Here is a 24849-nt window from a genome sequence, read left to right as displayed (position 1 = left end):
GACCTCCTTGAACATCAGTCATGCATGTGATCTGTATACAAACAGGCAAGCAAAACACTCACACATATACAATAAATAAGTTTAATTAAAAATAATAGGTCTGGAGAGATGGCTCAGCTGTTAAGATCATTGACTGCTCTTCCAGAGGTCCTGAGTTCAATTCCCAGCAACCACATGGTGGCTCACAACCATCTGTAATGGGATCTGATGCCCTCTTCTGGTGTGTCTGAAGACAGCTACAGCGTAGTCACATATACAAAATAAAATCTTAAAAGAAAAGAAAGGGGTTAGATTCCCATTAGCAGAAGAAAAAAAAAGCTCTTTATTACCTTAGGAAATGAGAAAAGACAGCTGAGACAGATGAATTAAAACTAGAATTTAAGAACAGATCCTTCAGGATGAGAACATTAAGGCTATAAACCAGGTTGGAGTGTTTCCATTTAAGTGTGCTCTTACAGTTACTGAAAGTCTTAATGTAGACAGCTAGGACAGTAACTACATTGTCTTTTGTCCTGACACAGAGTCATGTGTTCTCTGCCCTCTGTTCATTCCTCCCACCGCGCAGACAGCGATACTCACTGCTGGGTGGTAGGTGCCTTCACCCTCATCTCCGTACCTGCTCTCCATTTGTCCCCTGATGCCCTGTTGTTAGCACTGAGGGCGTAACACTTCTCTCATTAAAACCCTCAACCCGAGGAGATCTGCTTTGCACCATGGTGATGGAAGGATCTAGAAGGTCATGTGATAGTCCCACCTCCTTTGTGGGCCACATGCTACAGCAGCTGCGCTCCTCACCAGAGCCCACCCTAAGCCCACTTATACTATGTTTTTATGTGTGCACACATGCCTATGATAAAATTTAATTTAAAACTAGGCACAGTTAAGAGATTAGCAATAGGGGGCTTGTGTGGTGGCTCAGGGGTTAAGATCACTGGCTGCTCTTTCAGGGGACCAGAGTTCAAGTCCCAGCACCCACATGGCTGTTCACAACCATCTGTAACTCAGGACTCAGGAAAGAGCATCTTCTTCTGGCCTACAGTGTCCTGCAACTCTCTCTTGTAAACCAGGATGGCCTCAAACTTAGACTTCAACAGCCTCTCTATCCCAATTGCTGGGATTAAAGGCATGTGCCCTCATGCCTGGTTATTTTTACCATTTTTAATTGTGTGTGTGTGTGTGTGAGTGAGTGAGTTCAGATTCCTGCAGAGCCCAGAGGCATTGAATCCTCTGGAGCTGGAGCTACAGGTGATTGTGAGCCCCCGATGTGGGTACAGTAAACAAAACTCTGCTTCTTTTAAAGAGAAGTGAGTGCTTGCTCTTAATTGCCGAGCCTTCTCTCCAGTCCATCTTTTGCACTTTTCAATTCAAATTCATTATAAGTTCAAAATCCACTACAGATCTACTACATGCTGGCAATACCTGGTTAGACCACAGGATGGCACTATTCCCTCTCTAAAGTAAAATACATAGCATGGTTTGAATAAAAGGCTGTCTATCCCTGTAGTCTGAAAATTTCCCTGAGAATATTACCTAAAATAGCAGAAGTTTGTACCCTCTTTGAAGTTTTACACAGTGCATATATGCGGTTATTGTGAGGTGTGATAACATCCGGGGAAGCTCTGAGGGATAATCCTGTCCCTCAGTGGGGTTCCATGTTCACAGCTAGAGATGTCTTTGTCCAGGGCCACAATAATCAACTCTTTTTCTTCTCTCCCTCCCCCTCCCTCCCTCCCTCCACCTCCCTCCCTCCACCTCCCTCCCTCCTTCCCTACCTCCTTCCCTACTTCCTTCCCCCTTCTTCCTCTCTCTTGCGCTCTCCCTCCCTCCCCCACCCTCTCTCTCATTTTTTGAGACAATCCGTCCTGGAACTGGCTCTCTAGACCACACTCGGAGATCCACTAGCCTCCATGTCAGGAGAGCTGGGATTAAAGGTGTGCGCCACCACTGCCTGGCTCACAGCAATCAGTTCTAACCAAGCTCCTGAAAGACAGGTGACAGAACTCTTTACCAAGTGTCCAAGCTTCACGCTGAAGTCCCCGCTAGGCTTCTTAGTGTAATTTAGGAGATTCCCACAGTCAATGTATCCTTTTCCAGGGCTTCCTCTCCTGAGTCTCTAAGTAATATATGGGGGGCTTCAGAGACAACTGTGTGGTTCAGAGTACTTGCTGGCTGTCTCAGGACTGAGTTCAGTGTTGAGAACTTAGTAGAGAGAGAATAAAGCTCTGACTGGGGTCTTTTAGGTAGCCATGCCTGACACTCAGATAGGCACGAACATGGGGTAGGAGACTGGGAGGAGTGATCTTAAATAATAAAAGTAGTTTACACAGTAACTCGGACTTCCAGTCTCTCAGTGTAGTGTTTATTTTGCATTCATAAAAATAACCTGGTCTTGTTTAACAAAGCAAATGAAAAGCCCTCCTTAACCACACACACAGACACACAGAGACACACACAGAGACACACACAGACACACACACACACACACAGACACACACAGACATACACACACAGACACACATACACACACAACACACACAGACATACACACCCAGAGACACACACAGACACACAAACACATATACAACACACATACACACAACAACACACAGACACACATATACAGTTACCCACATAACACACATAGACACACAGACATACACACACAGACACACAAACACATTCACAACACACATACACACAACAACACACAGACACACATATACAGTTACCCACATAACACACATAGACACACAGACATACACACACAGACACACAAACACATTCACAACACACATACACACAACAACACACAGACACACATATACAGTTACCCACATAACACACATAGACACACAGACATACACACACAGACACACAAACACATTCACAACACACATACACACAACAACACACAGACACACATATACAGTTACCCACATAACACACATAGACACACAGACATACACACACAGACACACAAACACATTCACAACACACATACACACAACAACACACAGACACACATATACAGTTACCCACATAACACACATAGACACACAGACATACACAGAGACACACACACAGACACACAAATACATTCATAACACACATACACACAACAACACACAGACACACATATACAGTTACCCACATAACACACATAGACACACAGATGCACACACAAACACACATACACATGTACACACACGTACACATGTGTGTGCACTAGCTTAACACTTGGATGGTGCTTCCCTGCAGCTGTTCCCTCCACTGTCCCATCCAAAAGGCCTTATTTCTAGATTGCAACTGGACGACCTCCCTGAACACACCGATCCCAGTGGAGTCTATTTGTATTTGAAAACCTGGGGATTATTTTCTTATTTGGGAGTTTGGTTTTGTTTGTCTTTTGAGACGAGTCTCACATAGCCCAGCTGACTCCACTCACTATGTGGCTGAGGATGAAATGAATTTCTGAACCTCCCACTTCTGCCTCCCAAGTCCTGAGACGGTGGGCATACTCTGCCGTGCCCGGCAAAGTCAGTCTTTGAAGAATCCACCGTGGATTCTACCGACGGAGAGTTGAGAAGCTGATGCAGATGATACCGGTTAATCCCAGACTGCTCATCAGTGCGGTCACTTTTATACACTAGGTAGTCTTACCGGCTTCGCCCCTTACAGTGAGTGAAAAGATAACGCTAAGCTGTTAATTGCTATGACATATCTCTGCTCTTATCTTAACCTCAAGAGTCCGATCCAGGGAGTCAGTCCTTCTGGAAACTTGTCACCTTACCCAAGATCGGTCTTCTAGCCTTCGTGATCATCTCACTCAGCTCCTGCCTTGGCTTCCTCGCCCCAACCCTGTCCCTCTATGTCACGGAGAAGGTAAGCACTCTGCTCTGCAACAGTGGCCATGATTATGTGCCCCCCGGCTCCTTAGGAGAAGATTTTTAGCCTTTAGGAGGTAGACAGGGAGCTGCACTCCGGGGAAGACTGTCTTCCCTCAGTGTTGTTCTGTGACCTGGGGTCTGATCCATTAAGAAGAAGAATCGTCCTCTATCGTCCAGTGCATTGTCTCTTTCTACCCAAGACCTTGCTCACATTGCTCCAGGTCCGTGCCATCTGTATGCGCATCTTCCATGCTACCTAACCAGGACACCTTTTCTCTTCTTGTGTGTTGTAATGAGGCATTAGGAGTGGTCACCATGTCATTAGGTCACTAGGTCACTAGGTCTTCTGCTGTGAGTTGTCCTTCTCTCCCAAATGTCCCCTGGTCCACTTTCCTTTTAGCTCTTTGATATATAGTCAGATGACAGTGGCCTCTACGATAGACTAGGAGGAAGGAACCAAGAGTCTCCATCCCTGCAGCATAAATGCTGGATGCATATTAGCTATTTTGCTTTCCATAGTGACACACCCTCTCCTGCAGGGACCCTGCCCCCAGAAACCATATGTAGGGCTAGGATCCAAGAGCATCCTTTAAGAAGTTCTATGTGTGACTTTTTTTTGTATGCATAAAATTTGTGAAGTACTGTATATGAAAATGTAACAGTTTATAGAAATCAATTGATATGTTTAATGTCAAATGCTACAAAACAAAAATTTTAGGATTTATGATAGGTGGTTGGAATTTTTTTTTTCCTCCTTAGGAAAAAGTATTTACCAATGTACAAAGTAATAAAAAGTCAAAGGGAATTTGATGAAAGCTCATTTAAAAAAAAAACTCAAATATTTTTGTTTATTATGAAAAACAATTTTTGTTTCTTATATAAAAATATCATATACTTTATTCTATTACTAAATATATTTCCCCATATAAAGCTCCCTACCCTTTCTCATTGTTCTTTTCCCCACCTCTTTCTCTTTTTATTTTTATTAAATTTTATTTTTTTAATTTATTTACTTTACATTCTGTTCACTGCCCCCTTCTGTCACCCCCCCAACACTTCCCTCCTCCCTCCTTCCCTTCTCCTCTGAGCTGGTGGGGACCCCCTGGGTATACTCCCCATCCTGGCACTTCAAGTCTCTGTGAGGCTGGGCACTTCCTTTCCCACTAAGGACAGATAAGGTAGCCCAGCTAGAAGAGGATAGCCCATGTACGGGCAACTGCTTTTGGGATAGCCCCCACCCTAGTTGTCTTGACTGATAACTTGATTAGATAGAAAAGTTCGAAATCAGTGTATCTCTGGGGAAGGCTTGAGGTTCCTTGCAGACAGCACCAGCCAGGTGGGATGCCCTGAATGTCGGCGTATCACCCCAGAGGAGAAAGCCGGTGAGCACAGGCCGCTTCCTGGCTGCTGTCGGAGTTCTGTGCTCTCCGGTATCCTCCATGCCGGGACCCAGAACGAGTTACAGTCTCTCCCTTTACACTGCTCCCTAGGCACAGCGTGGACGGCTACCCACATAGTATAAACACTACGTGTGACTGACAGACTCCCGTTAATAGAGCTCAGGCAGAGGCGGGAAAGGGGGATGTTTGTTTTACAGGACAGATGCACTGTTCAACTTTAACATGGCCTCTCTTTTCCAGTTCAGTTTATCAACTGGATATGTGGGACTGGTCTTCCTGGGTCTGTCTCTAACCTACGCCATTTCTTCGCCGCTGTTTGGTCTACTCAGTGATAAGATGCCTGTAGGTACACTGATTTATCCTGGAGTTGCTTTTGCATGCTTAGATCTGTAGCTACTTCTCCAGAATTCTGAAGCTCTGTTGCTTAACGCCGACACCTTCAGCTGGTCTGACGGAGAGAATCCAGTGTTTCCCGCCCTCGGTTACTGCTATAAGCGGACACAAGTTCAGTATTTCAGTGAAAACGAGTCTGAGGCTAAACCTCCTGCGAATGATGGTTAGACTATGAAATTACTTGCCTTTTTCTTTTTTTGAGAGGGCCTCATGGGATGGCCCAGACTGTTCTGGAACTCAGTTTCCTTTCCTCAACCTTCCCTGAGCCAGAATCACAGCCTGTCATTGATAAGACAAGCCTGGCTTACGTTATACTTTCTAAAGCTTCCTGAAGGACTCAAACAACACAAAATAAAACAAAAACCCCAATCCCGATAACGAAGACAGTCTTAGAAGGTTTTGGACTTGATCAGACTGAGAAACGGTCACAGGGAAATTCTGACTTAGTCTGAAAGTGACTGTGAGAGATGCATCGACTGCTCAGTAGCCATCTGGAAAGGAGCCCCTTCTGCTCCGCCTCAGTCTGGCCATCCAACCACATGACTGATAAGCAGAAGAGACACCATGAAGCAGACCTCGCGTGTCCATGGCTGCTGCTGAGGCCTTATTGCTCCGATTTTGCATTTTTCTCTTTAGCTTTGCACACACATTTATCAAGGCATATTATGAGGATTGCCTTAGTAACCCAAGTCTCAAAAGGCTAAATTTTTTAAAAAAGACCTACCTTCATTTTTGTTTGTCTCTGTGCACATGTGCCCCATATGTATATGGGTGACCGGAGTCCAGAATCGGGCATTGGCTCTCCTGGACTGAACTTCCAGCAGCTGTGGGCCACCTGACGGAGGTGCGGAGAGTCCCCTAAAGAGGACTAATAAGGCTTTAGTAGTGTATTAATGTTGCAGCAATGACTTTGGGCGGGTGGTGGTGATGGGTGCCTTTAATCTCAGCACTCAGGAGGCTGAGGCAGGAGGATCTCTGTGAGTACAAGGCTAGCCTGGTCTACAGAGTAGTTCCAGGACAGTCAGGGCCACAGAGGGCTGCTTCAAAAAAAAAAAAAAGAAAAATCACACCCCCAACACCTAAACTTAAAAACAAAAAGAAAATAAACAAGCAAACAAAAACACCCAAAACCAGAGTGACTTTGTTTTGGAACTATATTGAAAGAACTTTTAACCACCTCTCAGACAGCCTTCGGAGCTACATGTGAAGATATAACCTTTAGCCAGACATCACAGGGGCAAATGTCAGTTACCCCGGCTTCTGGGAGGCAAGAGGACTAAGAGATTATTAGTTCGATGCCAGCCAGGGCTATATTGCGAAGACCTTGCTGTAAGAAGGAAGACAGAGGCAAGTTTTCCCGTGATTGTCATAGCCCATGACGTGCATCCTGTAGGATGCTTCCTCTCTACAGGACTTCCACACTCGTCCCTGCCCTAAAGTTTATCATGTATGGATTTCCTCTTAAATGTCTAACTTCATTTGTTTCAGTGCATTGGGAGTTTTGAATGTTATTACTATGATTTTTTTTTCTTTAAATTGTGTGACAACAGATGGTCTTTTGGTTTAAGCTTTAAATTCCTTTTCTTTACCAGAATCTACGGAAATGGCTTCTGGTTTTTGGAAACTTAATCACAGCTGGGTGCTACATGTTCTTAGGACCTATACCTCTTCTGCACATTAAAAGGTAACTTTTCTTGTCCTCCATGTTTTTGGAGTGCTAGTAATTATTTTTAAATGGCTTGGTACTGTGAGCATTGCTATTTCAACCATGACCTTGACTTAGGGCTTGCCTGACTAACAGAGCCTTATTTACTAGATGTTGGCAGTGCTGTAAGCAAATCTTAACACATGAAATCTTTATTAAATGAGAAAAATGCTGGTTCTTAAAGTGTTATCTGTAAAGTGTTTTATTAGCTGAGCCTGACTTTGAACTTATGATTCTCAGGACTCCACAAGTGCTAGATGATAAACCTGCACTGTCTCTGCCTTCTCCTGTGTTTCAATGACACAGCTTTTTGGAATTATTTCAAAATAGCATTTATTGCTAATGTCCTCTGCATGATACTTTAGAGAATACAGGTTTTTTTTTTTTGTTTTGTTTTGTTTTGTTTTTTAATTTTCTCACTCACTGAGAGGGGAACTGAGGCTTTTATTGTTTCCTGGTCACTCTTGGCATGTGGTGGGTGCTCACTGAAGCGTAATTGTTATAATTTATTTATTAAAATTTGTCAGAACAAAGGGAGGCTCTTAGGCTTCTTCACATCCTTCTAGGATGAAACACATTGCCACTGGAAGGGGTGATTTTGGAACTTTCTGGACCAGGATTTGAATTTTGGCTTTGTCAGCTGGTAGCAGAACTTGACAAATCACTTAACTTCCAAGAGCCTAAGCTTTCTTGTCTACAGAAAGCAACCAGGACCAGCAACATGGTCAGCGTATTCAGATACTTGCTGCAAAGTCTGAGAACTTGCATGAATTCTCCAGGACTTCCCTCCAGGAGTTACAGGGCAGAACTGCTGACTCGTGCTTGTTGCCCTTTGACCTCGACACACACTGTGGCAACCTCCCTTCCAAAATAAAGAAACACTATTACAGTTTTTAAAAAGGAACTAAAGCTAATCAATACAGACCTGACAAGGATTAAATGCATAACGACTGTCAGGTACTTAGATAAAGCCTGGCACAGAATAACAGTTTCTGGTCTTTCTTTGCCCCTCCCTTCTTTCCTGTGTTTAATCAAAGTTTGAGTTGAGCAACGGTATTGGCGTTGTACAGACTTTTTTTCATTGTGAGCTGGCCGGGTGGTTACAGATATGCAGTATGTACGATGAACCACATGTATGTGAAATGTGTGACCAAAAGTGACTTCAGGTACTGCACGAGCTGCATTTGCAGCAGTGTGTAAGACGCCAGTGTGAGTTCTCCGTGAGTGCCAGGGGCAAGGTGAAGAAGCCCAGCCATTTTGCGATTCTGCCCTTCTTGGACTTAAGTTTCTGTGTCTTAAAATGCTAATGCCTCGTTCCCCCCACGTTTCTCTGCAGTCAGCTCTGGCTTCTCGTGTTGGCGTTAGTTGTAAACGGCGTCTCCGCAGGAATGAGTATCATCCCGACCTTCCCAGAGATGCTGAGTTGTGCATAGTAAGTTTCTCGGTTGTCTGAAGAGCTGCGGTGTGACGGGCTTGGGGGTCAGATCATCAGTCGCACCTCAGCTGTTCTGTCCCACCAGGTGTTGGCCCAACAGTAAATCCTCGTGGTTTCACAGCTTGTAAATACTGTGATAAGAATCAGATAAGTAATAAGGAGATCATACTGGTGACAACCTAGTGACAGTGTGCTGGAAGGCAGAGTAGCTTAAAGGGAGATGCCTGGCTTGCTGTGTGTCTCAGGTGGGGTGTGTATGTGTGTGCCTGTGTGTGTGTGTGTGTGCATGCATGTGTGTTTGCATGTATGTGTATCTGTTTGTGTGCCTGTGTGTGTGTCTGTGTGTATGCCAATGTGCATGCATGTATGTGTGCATGTATGTATGTGTGCATGTATGTGGGTGTGCATGTATGTGTGTTTGCATGTGTGTGCATGTATGTGTGTGCATGTGTTTGTGTGCCTGTGTGTGTGTCTCTGTGTGTATGCCAATGTGCATGTATGTGTGTGTATATGCCTATGTGCATGTATGTGGGTGTGCATGTATGTGTGTTTGCATGTGTGTGTATCTGTGTGTGCATGTGTGTGTGTGTGTGAATAATTTTAAAAATCCAGAGCCAAATGGAGAGGTTTCTTTGTTGCCCCTGTTGACTGGAGGAGAGCCATTCAAGAGCCCTGGGTGAGCAGATGTCTGTCCCTGGCCATTGTTCCTTGTGTGGTGGCATGTTCATGAACACTGAGGTCTGACTGTGCTGGCAAGAGTGGGTTCTGCACTTGCTCAGAGCAGCCTCTGTTGTCTTCATCCTCCTGAGGAGTTTCTCAGACACACTCTTAGCTTGTAGTGCGATAGGATACGGCTCTGTGTTATACAGACGCAGTTAAGTTATCTTATGGAGATGCCTTCAGATTTGATTTGAATATTTTGTTTGCTAATTTTTGAGATTCTAACATCATATTTCACCCTTCCCTGTATTTTCTCCAATCCCTCCCAGATCCCCCTCTCCTCTAGCCTAGTTCCCCCTTTTCCTTGTCATTGCACGCAGACATGCATTTGTGTGCATATGTATCTATGATGCTTGTATGCATGTCTTCAAAGATGACCACTTGGACAAACAGGGGAGAGCCACCTCGCCTGCTCCCGGATTTCCTCAGCTGCTCATGTTCTTTGTGTGGGTTGATGTCCCTTTTGTGCTGCTAACTGAGCGCAGAGCCTTGGGCCTGCTAGGAGGCTCAGAGCTACCACTGAGTCACTCCTCCAGCTCCCAGGCTGGGAATGGGATGTTCTTATTTTTAGTTCCTTCATATGATACTTGGTTTGCGTCAATGGATCTGTCAGTCTTTCCATACGAGTTCTCCAGTTTTCCTTTCCACGATGAATTATGTCTGTTTCTCTCTACAGTGAAAATGGGTTTGAAGACAAAATAAGTACACTGGGACTCGTGTCTGGTCTTTTCGGTGCCATGTGGTCAGTTGGGTAAGTGAATGGCGTCTGCACCTGAGAAAGTGCCATTTCTCAGGGACAGATGGAAAGCAGAAACCAGAGCCACCAAGAAGGGGCGTGCTGCTCTCTAGAGCAAAAGCTCACCCGGGCAGAGCACGAATTCTAGTTCACACTGTTGGACTCCAAGTGTAGTGTGTCAGCAAACTTCACCCTGAACCAAGACACCCTCAGGAACGGTGCGTCGGCTGATGGGTAAAGTAGCAGAGTCACATGTCACCTCGGAAAGCACACCCTCTACTGATCACTAGCTTGTGTGTTTGCTCATTTCTCCTTTCTACCAGACCCGGCACTGCACGCTATAGTAGCAAAGTACAAAGTCTGTGTACTGAGCCCACTCAGGTGTTAAGAGTAGGGAGAACAGGGGCCAGAGACATGGCTGAGCAGGTAAAGCGATCTCCACACAGGCCTGGAGACTGAGCTCGGTCCCGAGAACCCACATAAAGATAGAGACCTTATGGGTGCTGTCCTGTGTAGTGCACCCCCACCCCCAAAACAGACCAGCGTCACCCACCAACATCACAGCAGCAACTCCACTTTTACAAATGTCTAATAATCAGTATTCTCTCTCTCTCCTCCCCCCACCCCTACTCAGGATCTGGGGATCAAATGAGAACCTTACAAACTGTGGGCAAGTGCTCTAATACTGAGCCATACCCAGGCCTAGGGTTAGTTTATGTCCAACCTTTGTTGTTCTAATTGAAGGAAGACCAGTGACTGCATCTTTTTTTAAAAAAGAGTACCCTATATATGTGAGTACCCTATAGCTGTCTCAGACACACCAGAAGAGGACATCAGATCCCATTACAGATGGTTGTGAGCCACTATGTGGTTGCTGGGATTTGAACTCAGGACCTCTGAAGGAGCAGTCAGTGCTCCTAACCGCTGAGGCACATCTCTAGCCCAAGTGTTCTGCATCATTTTTGCACTGTTGGCTATTCACACATTCTTCTCCCATTGCTAGTGCCTTCACAGGACCTATCCTGGGCGGATTTCTGTGTGAGAAAATCGGTTTCGAGTGGGCAGCAGGTATACAAGGCATGTGGACTCTGCTAAGTGTGAGTAACCAGGGATGTGTGGGGTTTTCTTCCATTCCGGAGACACACCTTGGACGACTGACTTTGACAGTGTTTCATTGCCTTAAAGGGTGTTGCGATGGCCTTGTTTTACCTCTGGGAGGACTCAGCGAAGAGAAGGTATGGTCAACTGCCAGACTTTTTTCCTCTAAGAAGAAATTAGCTCAGTAGAGTAGAAAAGAAGTATTATTTTCTATCCTGCATGTTATTAGATTTCAGGGGGTCAAGTAGGTACTTAGTGTTTAGTTTTCTTTTAGGGCAGAGCTGAGAGTTGAGACAGGGTTTCTGTGTGTAGCCTTGGTTGTCCTAGAACACACAATGTAGACCAGGCTGGCCCTGAACTCTGACCTTGAGCTCAGAGATCTCGGGCTCTGCCTCCTGAGTGCTGGGATTAAAGGCCTGTCCACAGCCACCACCTCCTGCTGTGTTCAGTTTTCTTAAGGAAAACCAGTGCTGTTGTTTTCTCTGTAGATCTAAAGCTCAGAACATCCCTGGCACCGAGGAGGAACAAGCTGCTCTCCTGCCCAATGACACCTAGCCTTGCAAGCTCTGAATTGGGGAGACTGACCGCGTGACCCTCAGCACAGGCTGGAGATCCGTGCTTCCGGCCCTTGCGCCGCGCCCTAGAGTGTAAAGCGGCGTTTACAGGACCTGGAGCCAGGCTGTGCTTCCGTAGTTCTGAAAAGCTGGCTTGCCAAGGCAGCCTGTCGGATCGTCTATGAGAGAGGGTGAACCAACAGAAGCCGGTGTTTCTAAAAGACCAGCCTTGCCCGTCGGGGTGCTTTTATGGATCGTCTTTGATTTCTTATTCTTGTCCTCGCCTTTCACTCCAAGTTCACAGATGCTGTGAATGTGTCTCTTAAAGTCGATTAAGTGGAAAAAGAAATGAAGCTATTTAGTTCGCATTGAACATATAAAATAGAACGAATAATTTCATGAAATTAGTTTTTCTAAAGCGTTTGCATGGCAGGTCCAGGAAAAATGACCACTTGGGTCTTGTGATATTTCTGGTCATGATCCCGCTTATATGCATCATTTGCATAACGTTGTTTGTTTCTGATCTTAGCGGGTTTTTGTTTTCGTCCCTTAATTTGTTGGCTTATTGTGATCACCACTCCTCATACTCCTGGGACAGGTGTCCCGTCACGACGCAGGACAATACCTGCCTCCGCCCAACCAAGAGAGAGCCCTGCTCTCCATGTTGGAGAAATACTCCCTCTGACCTCAAAGAAAATCCTTGCTGCCACTTGAAGTTAGAATGTCAACTTTGTACCTCCCAATTCGTTTTCCTATCATAGTAGCTACATTTCCTTTCTAATAGAATAAATGATTTTGGTTTAGCTATTTCTTGTCTTCATTCAAAACACTTTTGAAACAAAGTCTCAAGTATCTCCGGGTGGCCTGGAACTCATCATGTAGCTGAAGACAACCTTGAATTCCCGATCCTTCTGCCTCTCACTTCCCAAGTCCTGGAATTAGCATGTATGCACCAGTACACAGGGTACTGGATATTGAATCCTGGGCCTAGTACATTCAAGGTAAGCACTGTACCAACTGGGTTACATGCACAATCCCTGAACTACCTCTGAATTCTTTCTCAGGATCAACCTTACATAGATAGGTACCAGGGACATAATGATACCCTTATGCAACACACAGCGGTGGGAGGAGAGCAAGAACATGAAGAATGTGTAGCTGGTACTGATACTCAATAGAAGAACTCAATAGAAAAAATAGTGGTATTGTTGGGTTCAGACTGGAAGCTGAGAAAACTCACTTCAGGTAGGAAGCTTTAAAATAAAAGCCTTGTTTTGTGAGAGCTCAGGGAGACATTCAGTTTGGGTTCTGAACATTTTCAAAGGAAGGGAAAACAAAGTGAGTGGGTACCTGGGGGGTGGGGCTCCAGTGATATCCAGTTGTATTTTTCCATTATGGGTTAAGCCAGGGAGAACATGTTGGAGACCTGGGCCATATCCGGGACACCCATCTTTAAGGTCCTTAATTTATTCTCCTAGACCTCAGGTCCGGGGCTCAGAATGATAAGGAGACAAAGGAGAGATCAGCTGCATGTAGTTAATTAGGGCACACCAGGCAATTGGTTATATTTTATAACTTATGCACCTTGGTTTAGATAACAGCAAGTTCTATATTCTTTACTGGTTAACAGACAAAAACACTTTTGAAGAAATGGGCTAATTGTTCATTCCTAGGCTTGGGAACCTGAACTTGTTTAACCCCACCAGCAAGATGGAGAAGGTGTTCTTGAGATGTCTGGACTCAGACAACTGTTTACAACAGAAGCTGTTCAGCTAAAGGGGAGGCCGCAGCTCCCCTAGGGCCCGGGACCTTGAATTTAGTTTCTCATGTTAAAAAATGAAATGGTAGCACTTAGAATAAGTTCCTTTTGCTTGTTCCCAACAGTCTAATAGAGCAGCTGCCTGGTACTGGTTACCAGCCACTGAGGGTTGAGAGTCCAGTGTCAGTGCAAAGGGTTCATGCTTTTCATGAAAACTTTCCTCATTCTCAGCCCTGATGAGCTGCTTTTAGCATGTGCCTCAGATCAAGCCATTTTACCTCTTCCTCACTCAACATTTCATTGCCATGTAAGATAAGTGACAAAAAAATAGTGTAAAATTTTGAGATGTCCTGAGGCTGCCTGGGCTGTCCGTGTCAATCACCAAGTCCAGACATCTTCGTCTCCTCTTCCTCCCCTTGGACACTGTGATCCTGGGTCTCACATGGCCACTGGAAAAGGATCCCTGATTCCCATGGAGTCAAATATTTTCAACTTCCAGAGATCTACAGTGGGCTGAGAGGCTCTGAATGGACAGTTTTGCTGGGCCAACTGAGGTGGTGGTAAAGGTGATCTCTCTGGGGCCATCAGAAATTCGAGAACCTTTCTGGAATAAGGTCCCTGACAGGAATAGTGTGCAAGAGGAGGTGTCACTGGTGGACGCAAAAGTTGCTAGCCAGACAACTGTGGCAACCTATGGAGAACATGACTACGTATTTGAAATGTCCTCCCTCCCCTATACATTTGTCTTCCCAGAAGTGGGACTTTCTCAAATTCATTTGTCCCCAAGACATTCAGGGTGAGAGATATTTATCTCTGTTTTCAGGATCCAAGTAAAGCAGGCTCTGGGAGTTGCCTTGGCAAGCGTATTTATTAAGTGCAGTAAACTTCATAACTTAGACACTTTAAATTTCTCTCATTTTTTTAACCTTGGTTTTTGAGGTATAGTGGTTTAGACTGGCCATGGGAAGGCTGTTTGCCTAGTTGTGGTGAGTTTAGCTGAAGTTGGCTGGCTGCTCCTTTTTGGTAGCTCTGGATTTGGTTGTGATTAAGTACACTGTGTTGGTCTTACCTTGGAGAGCTGAACAATTGGAGCAATCTCTTCCTACAGACCCTTATCTCTGCTGAAAGTGAACCTGTTAACAGTCTCATTGAATTGAAAGTGAGTCCAAGTGAATCAAAAGAGATAGTCCAAACTGATAGGCTTCCACCCCATCTCTGCTTCCACATTTATGAATGTCTTTACTATTATATTTTTATTGTCTAAAACAGTTTTAAAATTTAAAAATTTAAATATATTTTGATCATATTCTTCCCCTCCTCTTAGTCCTTCCAGATTCCTCTCTATCCACCCAACCTTAAGCTCTTTCTCAAAAAAACAAACAAAAATACAATACAATAATGTGCTCTATCTCTCTCATACACACACACACACACACACACACACACACACACTCGCGACAAGAAAACAAACTAAAAACACACTAAAAAAGATAAAAGCAAAACAAAACACCAAACTGTAATCAAACAAATGTATATTTAAAAAGCCTGTCCATTTCCATTTTATGTTGGCCAACTATTCTTGAACAGGAGGCCTGTTGTAGAGCAATTGATACACCTGGTGTTATTCTATTGGAGAAAATGGATTTTCCCTCTCTCAGCAGGAATAAATGACAGGTCAGTTCTTAAGGTTTTTATTCACTCACTCACTCACTTACTCACTCACTCATTTACTTTAAAACAATCTAACAAAATAAAGCACAAAATAAAACAAAAATTATCACATTGAAATTGGATGAGATCAATCAATAGGAGGAAAAGAGCTCAAGAGAAGGCACAAGAATGAGAGACCCACTCATCTGTACACTCAGGGTGTTCAATAAAATCTCTAAGCTGGAAGCCATGTTATGTACAGAGGACCTGGTGCAGACACATGCAGGCCCTGGGCTTGCTGCCTCGGTCTCTGAGTTCATATGAGAGTTGCATATGTTGACTTAGAAGGCTTTGTTTTCTTGGTGTCCTCCATCCCCTCTGGCTCTTAAACTATTTCTGCCTCATCTTTTGCTGTTGCCTGAGATCTTAGGGGAGGGAGTTTATGGAGACATCCCCTTCAGCGATGAGTATTCCAAAGTCTCTCACTGTCTCCATAGTATCTGTCCCAATCTGCTGCAGAAGGAAGCTTCTCTGATGATGACCGAGCAAGGCACTGACCCATGCATGTAGAAGAATGTCATTGGAGGAATTTTACCTTTACTTTACATTTCTCTTTTTAGACCTGAATTATTTGGTTTTACCCTAGGTCCTGTCTAGTCTCACGTTCTTTGTCACTCAACCAGTGTTGGCTTTGGGGTCCATCTTGCAGAGTAGGTCTTAGTTATTAATAACCATCTAATCAGTTATTAGATGGTTATTCCCACAAGCTATGTACCCCTACTGCCCAGCCTATCTTGCAAGCAGGACACCCTTGAAGATCAAAGGGTTTGTGGCTTGGTGTTTACATTTCTCTTTTCAGAGCTGCAGAGTATGTTCCCATACCGAAGGACACCAGCACCTAGGACTGAGGACTCTATGTAAGCTCTACTTCAGTAGCTCCATCTTTAATGAGTTGTGTGGTTGTGTCTTCAGCAATGGGACCTGGTTTTCAGTTTGTAAAGAGCAAACTATATCATCTCATCAATAGGTTGTTTGAGCATTTTCATGGGACCCCTTTGGCCAACAACTCAATTAGTGTAACCCAATTCTAGTACTTGCAACTTTACTTGATGACAAGAGATGGCAGGTTGGGACTCTGTCTCTCCTGGTTTTTGTCAATCTGATTTAGATTGCCTTCTGTGGTAGTTGGAATGAAAATGACACAAAGGGAGTGATGCTATTAAGAATTTCTTCCTTGTTGGAGTAGGTGTGTTTAGGGGTGGAGGTGTAAGGTCTCTCTGGATCTGCCTGCTGATTCAAATATAGAACTCTTAACATCTCCAGCACCATGTCCGCATGCATGCTGCCATGCTTCCTGCCATGACAATAATTGACTGAATCTCTGAACTGTAAGACAGCCCCAGTGAAGTGCTTTCCTTTAGAAGAGTTGCTGTGGTCATGGTACCTCTTCACAGCAATAAACCCTGAAGACAGAAATTGGTACCAGAGACTTGGGCATTGCTGGGATAGACCTGACTATGCTTTTCTTTGGATAAATGTAGACTTTAGAACATTGGATTAGGAAAGCAGTTTAAATGCTTTAAGTGGCCACATTAGTAGGAATACTCTGTAGGTTGCTGCTTTGTCCTATTGATGGTGTCCTTTGCTATGCAGGAACATCTCAACATCATTAGTTCCCATTTATCAATTAATTGTTGATCTTAGCTCCTATGCTGTGTCTCTGCAGAAAGTCTTTTCTTGTACCAACAAGCTCAAGGCTCTTCCACACTTTCTGCTCTATCAGGTGCAGTGTATCTTGCCTTATGTTAAGATCCTTGATCCGTTTGGAGTTGAGTTTTGTGCTAGATGATAGTATACAGGCCAACATCCACTTAGACCTGCACCATTTGTTGAAGATGTTGTCTTTTTTTTTCAGTGTGTATTTCTGTCATCATTATAAAAATATCAGGTGTTCATAGGTATGGTCTTCAATTCAATTCCATTGATTGATGTGTTAGTTTTTGTGCAAACACCATGCTGTTTTTATTACTATAGCTTATTAGTATAACTTGAAATCAAGAATGATGATATCTCCAACAGTTCTTTTATTGTTTAGGGTAGTTTTAGCTAGAATGTGTGTGTGTGTGTGTGTGTGTGTGTGTGTGTGTGTGTGTGTGTGTGTCTGTGTGTGTGTATGTGTGTGTGTCTGTTTGTGTGTGTGTGTGTCTCTGTGTGTGTGTATGTGTGTGTGTCTGTGTGTGTGTATCTGTTTGTGTGTGTGTGTCTGTGTGTGTGTCTCTGTGTGTCTGTGTGTGTGTGTCTGTGTGTGTATGTCTGTGTGTGTGTGTGTGTTTGTGTATGTGTGTATCTGTTTGTGTGTGTCTGTGTGTGTATGTCTGTGTGTGTATGTCTGTGTGTGTGTGTCTGTGTGTGTCTGTGTATGTGTGTGTGTGTCTATGTGTGTCTGTGTGTGTGTGTGGCATGCATATGCCTATGCATATGCTTTCATATCAGTCTGTAAATTGTCTTTTTAAGGCCTGTGAAGAATTGACTTGAACTTTTGATGAGTATTGCATTGAATCTATAGATTACTTTTGGTCTGATGACCAGTTTTACTATATTAATTCTATTGATCTGTGAGCATGGGAGATCTTTCAATCTTCTGATGATATCTCTTTCAGTTTCTTTCTTCAGTGGCTTGAAGTTCTTGTTATACAGGTTTTCCACTTGCTTGGTTAGAATTACCCCTAGATGTTTTATATTATTTGAGACTATTGTGAAAGGTGTAACTTCCATAGTTCATTCTTAGACAGTTTGACAAAGAAACGTCTCAAAGTTCTGTTTTGTTTTTGGAAAGTCAGTTATATTAAAAAATGGTTTGCTGGAGATGTTTTGCTAAAGTAAACATGTCAAAGAATGTTTTCCAGAAGCAGACTGTCTTAGTCAGGGTTTCTCTTCCTACACAAAACATAATGCCCGAGAAGCAAGTTGTAGAGGAAAGGGTTTATACAGCTTACACTTCCACACTGCTGTTCATCACCAAAGGAAGTCAGGACTGGAACTCAAGCAAGTCAGGAAGCAGGAGCTGATGCACAGGCCATGGAGGGATGTTACTTACTGGCTTGCTTCCCCTGGCTTGTTCAGCCTGATTTCTTATAGAACCCAGGTCTACCAGCCCAGGGATGGCTCCACCCACAATGGGCTGGGCCAGGGATAGCACCACCCACAATGGGCTGGGCCAGGGATGGCTCCACCCACAATGGGCTGGGCCCTCCCCCCTTGATCACTAGTTGAGAAAATGCCTTACAGCTGGATCTCATGGAGGCTTTTCCTCAACTGAGGCTTCTTTCTCTGTGATAACTCCAGCCTGTGTCAGACTGACAGAAAATCAGTCAGTATACAGACACAGGTGAAAGGATGTTTTGTTATAGCAGGCATGTGAAATATGACACACACCCCTACAATACTGGGAGCTCAAGCATTGGTTAGCTTTGCTGCACCTCACTATTTCTTGCTGATAACACGCATGTATTGGTTTGTGTTGCATTACTTTGCAGAGCTTTGCTTGTGGTGACTTCATAGGGAGAAACTCACCAAAGATGAGGTAACTGCAGCTTCTTTCTGCTTCCACAGATCCAGACCTATTGGTGGGCCTTGTGGTTTCTTCTGGATTGAACTGCAGTTGCTGATTTGTGTGTGGTCCCTGATAAATGGACTGGTCTGAGATATTGATTCATGTTTGGTGTTTGCTAGTAGACTGGACTGAGAACAGTGAAGATTGGAATCACCCTAAAGCACTATTTTTAACCAGGTCTACTTCTTCTGTATCCTGATAACCTTCCTTTTCCACTAACTCTAGCAGGCTAGAGGGTAGGTTGAACCTTTAATAAAATAGGCTGTAAAAAAAAATATATGTCCACAATTGTCATCTGTATATAGGAGAACTACCTATTTTTTCGAGTTAGTTTTGTATTCAGCTAACTTTGCTGAAAGTCTTTATCAGTTGTAGGAGTTTCCTGGTGGAATTACTTATATTACTTATCTATACCATCTTATCATGTGCAAATAAAAATACTTTACTTTTTTCTTTCCAATACGTGTCTCTTTGGTTTTCTTTAATTGTCTTACTCATGTAGCTAAGATATGAGGAGAGTAGACAACCTTGACTTTTTCCTGATTTTAGTTCAATTGCTTTCGGTCTTTTTTTTTTTTCCCATTTAAGTTGATATTGGCTGTAGTCATGCTCTAAACTGCCTTAATTATTTGAGGTATGTCCCTTGTATCCCTAATCTCTCCAGGACTCTGTTAGGAAGGCGTATTGGATTTTGGCAAAGGTCTTTTCTGAATTTAATCAGATAATCATGTGATTTTTGTCTTTCAACTTGTTTATACGGTAGATTTTACATTTGTCAATTTACTTATGTTGAACCATTTCTACTTGACGGTGGTGGATGATCCTTTTGACTTGCTCTTGGATTTGGTTTGCAATCTGAAGTCAGTATTTTATTGAGAAATTTTGCATCTATATTCACAAGGGAGATTGGTCTATAATTCTTTTTCTTTGTTGGGTCTTATGTGGTTTGTATCAGGGTAACTGTGACCTCACAAAATTATGTGGGCAACGTACCTTCTGTTTCTATTTTGTGTAATAATTTGCAGACTATTGGTATTATCTCTTCTTTGAAATTCTGCTAGAATTTTTCATTAAATCTATCTGGCCCTGAGCTTTTCGTTGGTTTGCTTTGGGTTTTTAAGACAAGGTTTCTTTGTGTTGTCCTGGCTATCTGGAACTTCCTTACTCTGTAGACCAGGCTGGCCTAGAACTCACAGAGATCTGCATTCTCCTGAGTGCTGGAGTTAATGTAGTGTGCACCACCACAGCAAGTGAACCAGAAAAGGCATATATAGGTTGCAGAGAATAAAAAGACTCAGATTTCTCAGGGGCAGAACTGTGAGGGCCTCTCTGCAAGGGTCAATGGGCCGGCTTGATAACTTATAGCAGCTAATTCTGAAGCTAGGACTTGTCATTGCTCTAGCATGATAACACATAGAGAACCCGTGACTTCTTGCTCACAGACTTTAATTTTTTTTTCTTGTCACTCATGGAGAAAAACTGAAAGTCAGATAATTATTTCAGAAATTTTAGCGTAGCTGGGTTTCTAGAACCACCTTCTTAGTGAGCTATTACAGCAAAGGAACAGTTTAGGGACCAAGTGTAATGTACATCTTATTGGAAAACTGCATGTGCTGTTTTAATCTCACTTAGCAGCTGGCTGTAAAAATGGAATTGACTCTACCCCAATTACAGACCCAAATATGTTTGACTCAAAGTATTCTCTAAATCCTGTTAGGAAAATAGCTCCAAAGTTAACGTCTGTCGGAAGAGTTAGAAGGTGCACCATTCCTGACAGAGATATCCTTAGTTCACTCCCTGAGAATGTCTGTGGTGGAAAGAGAAGCCAGAATTTCAGCTGTGGGATGCTTATCCATGGAGAGAATGCTCAGTTGGCTGGGAACTCCCCTGACTGCTTCAGAGTTTGATGTTGTGAGCAGCTGATTTGCTGATGTTGCTTTTATCTGTTGCTTTACTTGGGAGCTTCACACATGGGGACATCCTACTATGCCTGGGACTCTCTCAATCCAGAACTCCAGCTTCTGCTGAACATTTGTAAGACCCTGATTTAATGATGTTTCCCTGTGTAACGCTTACTTCTCTGTATCTGACATTTATTCTTTTATCTTTCCTTGCTATACTTAATAAATAAATTAATTCAAAACTCAGAGTATGGCTATCCTAGAGCATTTAGTTTCTGTGCCATTCAGACCATATGGGGGAGAAAGAAAAAAGAAAAAGAGAGAGAGAGAGGGAGAGAGAGAGAGAGAGAGAGAGAGAGTTTTGTGTATGTGAATGTTACCATAGACCATGGAGGCCCAAGGACAAGTTTACCAAGTCTCCTACTTTTCTCTGGGCTCTGGAGAAGGAAGTCAGGACCCCCCAAATTGCTTAGGAAGTAGGCAGCTTTACAACTGAACTATCTCCTGGCCCTGTTTGTTTCTAAGACATGATTTTATGTAACCCATGATGGGGTCAATACTGTAATTGCAAACATGAAACACCACATCTGGCTGAACTTGCTGTTTTAAACTGTAGAATGTACACAGAGAAAGTTAGAATACATTTGCATTTGAGAAAGAATGTTCTAAAATATGTATAACCCTCAAATGTCACCATGCCTTAGGCAGTTGAACAGGGTGTTCATATTATAGACAACAGCAAATCAAGGTTTGTTCTTCTGCACACAGATATTCAGATTTTCCTATTGTCTTAGTTAGGGTTTTATTGCTGTGAACAGACACCATGACCAAGGCAAGTTTTATAAATAACGACATTTAATTGAGGCTGACTCACAGGTTCAGAGGTGCAGTCCATTATCATCAAGACAAGAGTATGGCAGCATCCAGGCAGACATGGTGCAGGAGGAGCTGAAAGTTCTACATCTTCATCCAAAGGAAGCCAGGGACAGACTAAGCATCCTCAGGCAGCTAAGAGGATTGTCGCCAAGCCATCCCCAGAGTGACACACTTCCTCCAACAAGGCCACACCTTCTAATAGTGCCACTTCCTGGGCCAAGCATATGCAAACCATCACACCTACCTCGATCTCTTTGAGAAGACATGATGTTCTGACAAACAAGCTTCAGGATATGACTTAAGTTAAGGTCATTCCAACATCAAGGAACAACACAGAAAGATAGCCAACCACACAAAAAAATATTGTAAGAGTTCAGAAGGGGCTGTCAAGGTGACTCCGAGGATAAAGGCATTTAAGTACAAATCTGGCAACCTGAGTTCAATACCCAAACCCTACTTAAGGTTAACAGGTAAAACCAACTCCACAAAGTTTTCCTCAGACTTTCACAAGCACATTATATATCTGTTCAAAGGAATATAAATAAACATATGCATACATGAAAATAAAAAATAATGTTCTTAAAAATATTTTAGAAAAAAAAAAAAAGAGTTCAGAAATGTTGCCTACAATTAAAGGAGAATCAAGAATGAATGATCTCGACCCAGCTATTCCACTTCTGGGCATATACCCCAGAGACACTTTAATACACAACAAAGATATATGCACCACAATGTTCATAGCGGCTCTATTTATAATAGCCAGAAGCTGGAAGGAACCCAGATGTCCTTCAGAAGACGAATGGATAGAAAAATTGTGGTACATTTACACAATGGAATACTACTCAGCCACCAGAAACAATGACTTAACCAAATTCTTAAGAAAATGGTTGCATCTAGAGAATATCATCCTGAGTGAGATAACCCAGTCACAAAAGAACAGACATAATATACAGTCACTGATAGTGGGATGCTAACCCCAGAGGCTCGCACTGCCCCCAGAAACAACTCACAGACTGTATGAAGTCCAAGAAATAAAGAAAACAGAAAATATACATATATTCACAAAACAAGAAGACTTTGACTATTTCCATGTTGCATGTACTTTATGCTTATTGCAACTAGTAGGTTTTCAATGCATACTGTCAAGCCCTTGAAAAAAAATCAAGTACTGACTAAAAAACATATTCACATGGTTTTATGTAAAATTTATTTTAATGTCTGAAAAAACAGTACTGACAAAAATGTATAATTTTAAGCAAAAAATGTTTAAAATCTATACATTTATCTTTGTTTTGCAAAATAAAGTCGTTTAAAAAAAAAAAAAAAAAAGAATGAATGATCTCCATCAATGTGGCTCTGAGTAGCCTTAGGAAGATATGATTATTTCTGAGGGTTTCTATGGATCAGTTTGTTTTATCTAGGTGGGTGGTTTACATCTTTGTCAAATGGTTGTAAGATTATTGTGTGGGTATATTGTGGCTTGAAGATTTAACATATAAATCTGATCGATTGATTATTGAGTCATTAATTTACTGGGAGGACGGTGTGTGAAAGCAATGGCTGAGAGGCAGCTGGAGTGTGCGGATCCAGCTTTGTTGCCCACGCGGGGTGAGGACACGTGGGGGCCTGCTGAGTGACATGTGTGTATGGCAGGCGTGATAACTACCGTGGAGAGGGTGGCTTGCAGACCGGGTGACAGGCTAGCAGACAGGTTCTCACGTGGCCATGTGGTACTAATGGTGCCAGCTCTAGTGCAGGACAAAAGGGTACCCCATTCTTTTTTTATTTGCTGCAACAGGTTTTGAACATTGAAACTCAAGTCCTTATGCTAGTGTGTGGAGCTTGATCCACCAAGTCATTCCCCGTAGCCTTTAGTATTTTCCTAACAGTGACGGGTAGCACTGATGTTCCCTCATTCTAAATCCCACTGCCTGTGAGTTTCATAAAGACTAATAAGACTTCTTTCTAAAAAACATGACAATAATTTTGTAACTTAAAAACATGTTTACCTGAATATCTTGAAGTACGAACTTGCTCATTCCTCATGGGTCATGGAGCCTGGAATGGACTGAACGCTTTCTGCTCCTTCAGTCAAGGTGACTGCATGTGGAGTGGGGCCTTATGGTGGAGTTCTCATAAGGGGGATGGATGTGTTTATGACAGAGACCTTGGAGAGTTCCTTGATCCCTTCTATCAGGCAAGCACACTGCAAGGCAATGGCGTTTATAAAATCAGTGAGCAGAGTCCCACAAAAATCAGGATCTTGGGCTGGAGAGATGGCTCAATGGTTAAGGGCACTGACTGCTCTTCCAGAGGTACTGAGTTCAATTCCCAGCAACCACGTGGTGGCTCACAACCATCTCTAATGGGATCTGATGCCCTCTTCTGGTGTGTCTGAAGACAGTTGACGATGTACTCATACATAAAATAAATCTTTCATTTAAACAAACAAACCAAAAATAATATATCAAGATCTTCTTCCACCTTGATCTCAGACTTCCTAGCCTCCAGAGCCATGAGAGAGAAATTTCTATTGGTCATAAACTCCTTAGAATTTGGTGATAGCGTCGCAAAGAAATGGCACATCTGTAGAACTGGTGCTTGAAGTCACAGAGATAACAACTGCTTCTGCAGTCTGAGTGGCATAATAGGAGCTGTATTTTGGAGCAAAATTCTCTGGTAATATGTGTAGAGTGAGAAATGGGAGATTGATGATTGACTCATCATAACGAATCAGGGGGGATGTTAGAGAGATGTTATGAATAGAATCGGATGCAGGGATAGGGGTCAGCAGGATCACAGTGGTGGCCTAAGCCAATAGCTGAAATGAGGCTGTTACCAGCCTACATACATAATAGTTTTAAACAGTGTTTCTTGTTTAAAGGTACAAAGAAATGACATCCTGAAAGTGGATTTTGAGGTCCTGGAATAGAAGCGGCCTTTACTAAAGCCAGCCGATTTTATAACGATGAAGACACCACTTGATCCAGAAGTCCTGGATCTTCAGCTTTCTGCATGTAACTTCTTCAGAATGAGCCATGTGCCAGAGATGCCTAGACATTCGATCCAAGGACACTTGTCATCAATGGCTGTGCCAAAACCTAAGATGTATGCCATGTCCT

General features: G+C 43.1%; 1 protein-coding gene across 2 annotated transcripts in view; it reads left to right on the top strand.

Moving 5' to 3' along the window:
• SLC18B1 (solute carrier family 18 member B1) overlaps positions 1–12690 on the top strand; it is a 29516-nt gene extending 16826 nt beyond the window's left edge. For both annotated transcript variants that reach the window (XM_080929222.1, XM_080929223.1), the window contains 8 exons: positions 3746–3882; positions 5528–5629; positions 7273–7364; positions 8722–8817; positions 10217–10291; positions 11280–11373; positions 11462–11511; positions 11863–12690. In XM_080929222.1, coding sequence (XP_080785348.1) covers positions 3746–3882; positions 5528–5629; positions 7273–7364; positions 8722–8817; positions 10217–10291; positions 11280–11373; positions 11462–11511; positions 11863–11929 — 713 coding nt within the window. In that variant the 3' untranslated portion in view covers positions 11930–12690. The remainder of the gene's footprint in view (positions 1–3745; positions 3883–5527; positions 5630–7272; positions 7365–8721; positions 8818–10216; positions 10292–11279; positions 11374–11461; positions 11512–11862) is intronic.
• The last annotated feature ends 12159 nt before the right edge of the window (positions 12691–24849 follow it).

The sequence above is a fragment of the Micromys minutus genome (assembly GCF_963924665.1).
Source record: "Micromys minutus genome assembly, chromosome: 15".
In the NCBI taxonomy this organism is placed as follows: Eukaryota; Metazoa; Chordata; class Mammalia; order Rodentia; family Muridae; genus Micromys; species Micromys minutus.
Note: the sequence above shows the minus strand (reverse complement) of the source record. Positions and strands in the feature narration are given on the sequence as shown.